Source organism: Styela clava, chromosome 10 (genome assembly GCF_964204865.1).
Source record: "Styela clava chromosome 10, kaStyClav1.hap1.2, whole genome shotgun sequence".
Taxonomy (NCBI): Eukaryota; Metazoa; Chordata; class Ascidiacea; order Stolidobranchia; family Styelidae; genus Styela; species Styela clava.
The window spans coordinates 8,563,162-8,568,633 of NC_135259.1; the positions used below are offsets into that span (position 1 = coordinate 8,563,162).

Below are 5,472 nucleotides of genomic sequence, written 5' to 3' on the forward strand. Positions count from 1 at the left end.
ATTTGATCCTGTATACTTATCCCAGTCGAGAAAACGGTGCGATTTCAATATTGCATTCATAATACAATGCATATTCATATATATATCATTTTGGTATTCTGCCGATATTAGAATTTTGCAGATTTCAAATTCAATCGGTTACATTCGTGGGATGTATATCTATACTACCAAAATAAAGTCTTGAATTCACACCGCAGCAAAAAATTGGAAATCATTTTTGAAAAATAATTCGAAGTTATGGCTGTATAGTTTCGGTATTAGTCCTTCTGAATCTTGTATTCTACAGAGGCAGAATATTCATATCAAATTTTTTTGGCTGTCTAATTTAGAATGCCTCCATGGGGGTAACATAATAAAGCTGACGGAATTATTGCACATCAGGAAGGATTAATCTGCTAGTAAATCCGTAAGCACAGATGTAACTTCCATGACCGTATTTTCCGATGTGTCTGTTGAGTGGATTAGGTCATTTGCAAAAGTCACATTATGATCTAGTACATCTAGCCCTACAATGCATTTAGATACTGGTAATATTTAAAAATAAAAGCAACAGGTCTCCATCGTCATATAGTGGAAATCGACGGATCCATTATAAATCGTCTTGTTTCGATGGCTCAATGATCTCAAGTGATATGATCTGTCAAATCATGCCGGCTCTAAAATAATCGACCCCCAACCTGTATTCAAAAGAAACCAGATCAACAATTTTGTTCAATTTTCATGTATTTAGACCAGAAAATAGCAAAATTAAGAAACACTAATAAACAGCAGCAGAGTAAGAAGAAATTTGACAACTTTTCGCTGAATTCCATGTCACCAGTCACCATCCTCAACTCCAATATTGACCCGATCCCCAGGTTAACAGAAAATGATGTTTTTACCACTACTACCAGGTTACCATTATGTCAAAATAACGTTATGCACTTGTATTCTTTTTTCTCATTTGGCCTGATTATTATATCTGCAATCTGGAGTTGCACAACAATGGCTCCTAAAAACCTCATGCTGCAACTTGCTCTCCAACTTCTATAATTGTATCAAGTATTGCATTCGCCACATCCATAGTTTGGTCATCTACCAGTACTATATCCCAAGCATCCATGAACTGTTCCAGTAATTCATCAAACTTGGCATTCAAAAAGCCAATCTTCAAACAAACATTCATTTTGGGGACACCGTTTGCCATGGTCAGATCTCCCAGCATATCCCCCATCATAATAATATTGTGTCTGTGTTTTACATTTTCGAAATAATCATTATCTTCCAATGCTGATTCGTTCTTATTGAAAGTATGGATTAAATCACCTTTGAACCCAATTAAAGTCCCAGTTTCATCAAATTCCATAAAATTTGACACTATTTTGATATTTGGATGAAAGTTTGATTTCTGTCGGATGACTTCTTCCAATACATCTCCCACACCTGCTGAGAATATAAGAAGTGGGACATTGTGTTTATGTAAAGTATCAATCATATGTTCAGAACCATCACGCAGCATAGCTTCAGATTTAGAAACGTTATCTTGCAAATGACTTTTTTTAATTTCAGAGGAACTGATAAGTTTATGAGCCTTTGTCCACCACTCAATCATATGAGGAATTTTTTCTTCTTGTGTTAAATTAGGATCAATTTCAATTGCATGATATTTTTCTTTCAAATTGGTGAGCTGTGTTTTGACATCATTTGGTATTAATGAATTCATTTCCAATATTGTATGACTAGACGGACATCTTTTGTTTAAATGTTTGTATTTGCTAATTGTCATATCAAAGTCACTGATGACTTGTAAACAAGAGGTACCATCACTAACAAGTCTTTGTATTTTTTCCATAACAGCATCTCTATGCTTTATATGAACATGGCTACCAGTGAATAATTTATCAAGTGTCTTCCTACTATTAGAGGTCATGGTTATTATCAAACTGTTTTTAAACAAATTCTGTAAAAAAGAAGTATGATTGTGTATACTAAAATTATCATTTTGAACCCCAAATCCACCTGTTGCAAAATATAAGTGCTATTATATCCTAGTGAAAATTGATAGAGTTGAAGCATATAATGTTTAATAGCAAAAATGTAGCGGGCAAAGTGGTTAAAATAGCATCAATAATTTTCTTCATAGGATACAATGAGAGATGGTCGAAATCAAATAATTTTTTTCTATTCAAAATACACTCTAAAAAAGTATGTTTAAGAGTTGCTTATCAATAAGATTGATGCGAATAACATGCATGATATCACCAAGTATCCAAATTAATAAGCAGAGATTTATATATATAACTCCACTGCATGAGACAATCCATAGAAAATCGATTAAAATAATTGTCGTCAATGTAGTATTGAATAAATAATAACCGCGTCAACAGATTGGATAATCAAAAAGCAATGGTACTCTTGTATTATTGATAATCCACAGATGGTGTATGATACCCAGGATGTAATGCAAAAAAATCAATATTCAGCGAAGTCGAGGGATACAATTCTCTCTACCTACAGAAAGATTATTCATGTTCAATATTACTCGGTACTGATGGTCATATCTTGAGTTGCTATGCAATAGTTCAATAAAATTTGAAGCACACAGCTCAGCAGAATTTAAATGCCAAATATGATATCCTATGGTATAAATACAGCTTCACCAAAATGCAATGTAACATAATGTATATTCAATAAGTCATTTAAAATCGTTATTCAATATTGGGCCATTGATTTGTCAATTTGATTTGCCCATGCCATTAATCCACCTTTTAAATCTTTGAATATTACAGGTGAATCACATTTTAAACATTTCTGCAAAATTTTTACGGCTTTTTGTGAATCATTACCCATTCTACAAACAACAAATACAGGCAATTTGGGCAAATCCGAATCGGTATCACCAGTTTTTGTGCCATTATCAACACTGTACTCAGTTATAAGGTTACATAGTTTATCTATTTCAGGAAACGTACGTGAATTACCAGATTTCACCATACATGCATCTAAGGTCTTTAATTTATCAATAGGTATATTAATGCTTTCAGGTAGAGAACATATACCCAATTCCACAGGATTGCGTACATCAATTAGAATATGCTTCTTTGACTTTTTAGTCAACTCGTAATATTGTTTTACTGTGATTCGTTCATCAGGATTCAATATGTGGAGCATTTTGCACTTGTCATTTGCACCCATACCACAAAATTCTGTATAATCAGGCAAGTTATCTAATTTAATAGATCGATTATCACCACAACACACACATGATGGCTGTCTTCCCCTCAGTTTCACAGTTCTACAATTACCTTCAAGTCCATTGAAAACAAATAAATTTCTGTGATAAGATGGCTGAATGCCAACAATGATCTTCAATGTTTCAAGAGCTTGCATACATCCTATGATACCAGGTACAACACCAATAACACCTCCATCAGAACAGTTCGTTACCGATTCTGGTGGCGGAGGAATCGGATGTAAGCATCGATAACATGGGCCTGTTGTGCCATTATCATCTGTATAGTTATATACAGTCAATTGTCCTTCCCATCTTAAAGCACCTCCAGACACTAATGGTTTATTAGTAAGGACACATGTATCACTAATAAGATATCGCGATGTTATATTATCAGTGGCATCAATAACAACATCATAATCTTTGAAAATATCTAATGCATTATTTCGATCAAGTTGTGCAATTATAGGTACAATTTTACATTTGGAGTTAAGTTCATTCAGAGCAAATGCCGCTGATTCAGCTTTTGACCACCTATCTGCAGCTCTTTTTTCAGTATGTAAAATTTGTCTATGGAGATTACTAACTTCAACTTCATCGTAATCCACAATTCCAATAGTTCCGACACCAGCTGATGCTAAATATTGTGCTGCTGGACAACCCAGTCCACCTGCTCCAACAATGAGCACTTTAGCATTGTTCAATTTGATTTGACCTTCGACTCCAATTTCAGGCAAAATAAGTTGGCGACTGTATCTTGCCACGCTGTCATTGTCAAGCTTCTGTTCATGTTGCATGATATGGTATAGGCCTATTGAATAAACTAATAGAAATCAAATAAACCTAATCTAAAAGCAAAATACACACAATTCATAAATTCTCTCAGATATATCACTTGAAACATTTGACAACAGTGAAAGGTAGAATATAAAATTTTGATTTTTAAATGCCAGTACTTTTATTTCCCAATCTAAAATCAGTCAATAAGAACATTCCTTAAAAAAGAAGGTACAATACATTCCATTTATAACATAACCAACCCTTGCTGATTGGATTATTTCTGAATAGGTTTGGAATTTTGCAAGCTTCATAATCTTATGTAATTCACCCTAAAGATCTTTGAGTAAAAAATTAGTTAAAAAATAGGTTACCATATTCCTTGACTGATATTGAAAAATTAGACATGATGAAATTAAAAATCAAATACTAAACAATTATTGTGCAACAAAATTCAACTTTAGAAACATATACCAATTTATCCATATTATATTTCAGGTACAGGCAACCATGCAAAAAAGGTAATAAGGCATTTTACTAAAAAATAGGTATTATAATTTTATATAGGTGCTTTAATTAAGTAATATTTATTCAATTAAAAAACATTTACTTTATGTATTTATCATTGCGTGTCTTGTTTTAGAGCACATTGAAGTCATCTAACAATACAATATTGAAGTGAATTACAATACAGAATACTACAATATCTAAACTATTTGAATAAACTGGTAAACAAGAAATTCTACACAACAAAATACAGAAAGATAAGTACATTAATCACAACTAGGCATAAGATAGTTCAGTCTTTGATTTCATGTGCCAAACAATGAACCTGGTAATCAACATGAAAATATTATTGAGACAAAAAATTCATACATTTTTTATATAGCTATAAACTAGATATAATATGCCTCCATTATGCTACTGCTGAGACAGAGTATTTGAATTCAAAAACATCTGAGTACAGTAAAAAAGATCGCTTAAAATAGTCTAGGTATGTAATAGGCAATACACATTCAAACAATACTAACTCGATAAGTTCTATAATTAGAAGTTTCCAAAAAATGTAATTGAGATAATTTAGCAATTATTCGTTTAGGTGTGCAAATGGGTTACCCAAATAATTCTTAATATTGATATACAATCTTGGCTTACAGTAATATAACAAAATATAAAGTGAATGCTTGTAGGTCCAATAGGCAAATATTAATCCATAACATAGCCTACTATTAATATAAAGAGGTAAATTAATCATCGTCATCATCTTCTGGTACAAATATATCATAATCCTCAAGAAAACTAGCTCCATGCATCGAAATCATGCCTCCAATATATAAAAATGGAGTCGAAACTATGAATAGTTTTGAAAGTCCCAAGAATTCACGCTTTGGCCTTGGCAATATCGCTCCATTGGATGTATAAACAGCAGTTCTAGCAGGCGTTCGTCGCAGCATCCTTGATCTCTGTATAAAAAGTTTCCTAAT

The 5,472-nt window shown here is 32.7% G+C and overlaps 2 protein-coding genes across 2 annotated transcripts; both read right to left on the minus strand.

The window, feature by feature from the left end:
- Positions 1-679: 679 nt before the first annotated feature.
- On the minus strand, positions 680-1,917 carry LOC120337269 (cytosolic 5'-nucleotidase 3-like). The gene has a single exon (XM_078116812.1). The coding sequence runs from the start codon at positions 1,907-1,909 to the stop codon at positions 1,001-1,003; it is 909 nt and encodes a 302-aa protein (XP_077972938.1). The 5' UTR covers positions 1,910-1,917; the 3' UTR covers positions 680-1,000.
- A 30-nt stretch (positions 1,918-1,947) lies between these two features.
- LOC120337268 (adenylyltransferase and sulfurtransferase MOCS3-like) lies at positions 1,948-5,234 on the minus strand. The gene has a single exon (XM_039405000.2). The coding sequence runs from the start codon at positions 4,006-4,008 to the stop codon at positions 2,692-2,694; it is 1,317 nt and encodes a 438-aa protein (XP_039260934.2). The 5' UTR covers positions 4,009-5,234; the 3' UTR covers positions 1,948-2,691.
- Positions 5,235-5,472: the final 238 nt, after the last annotated feature.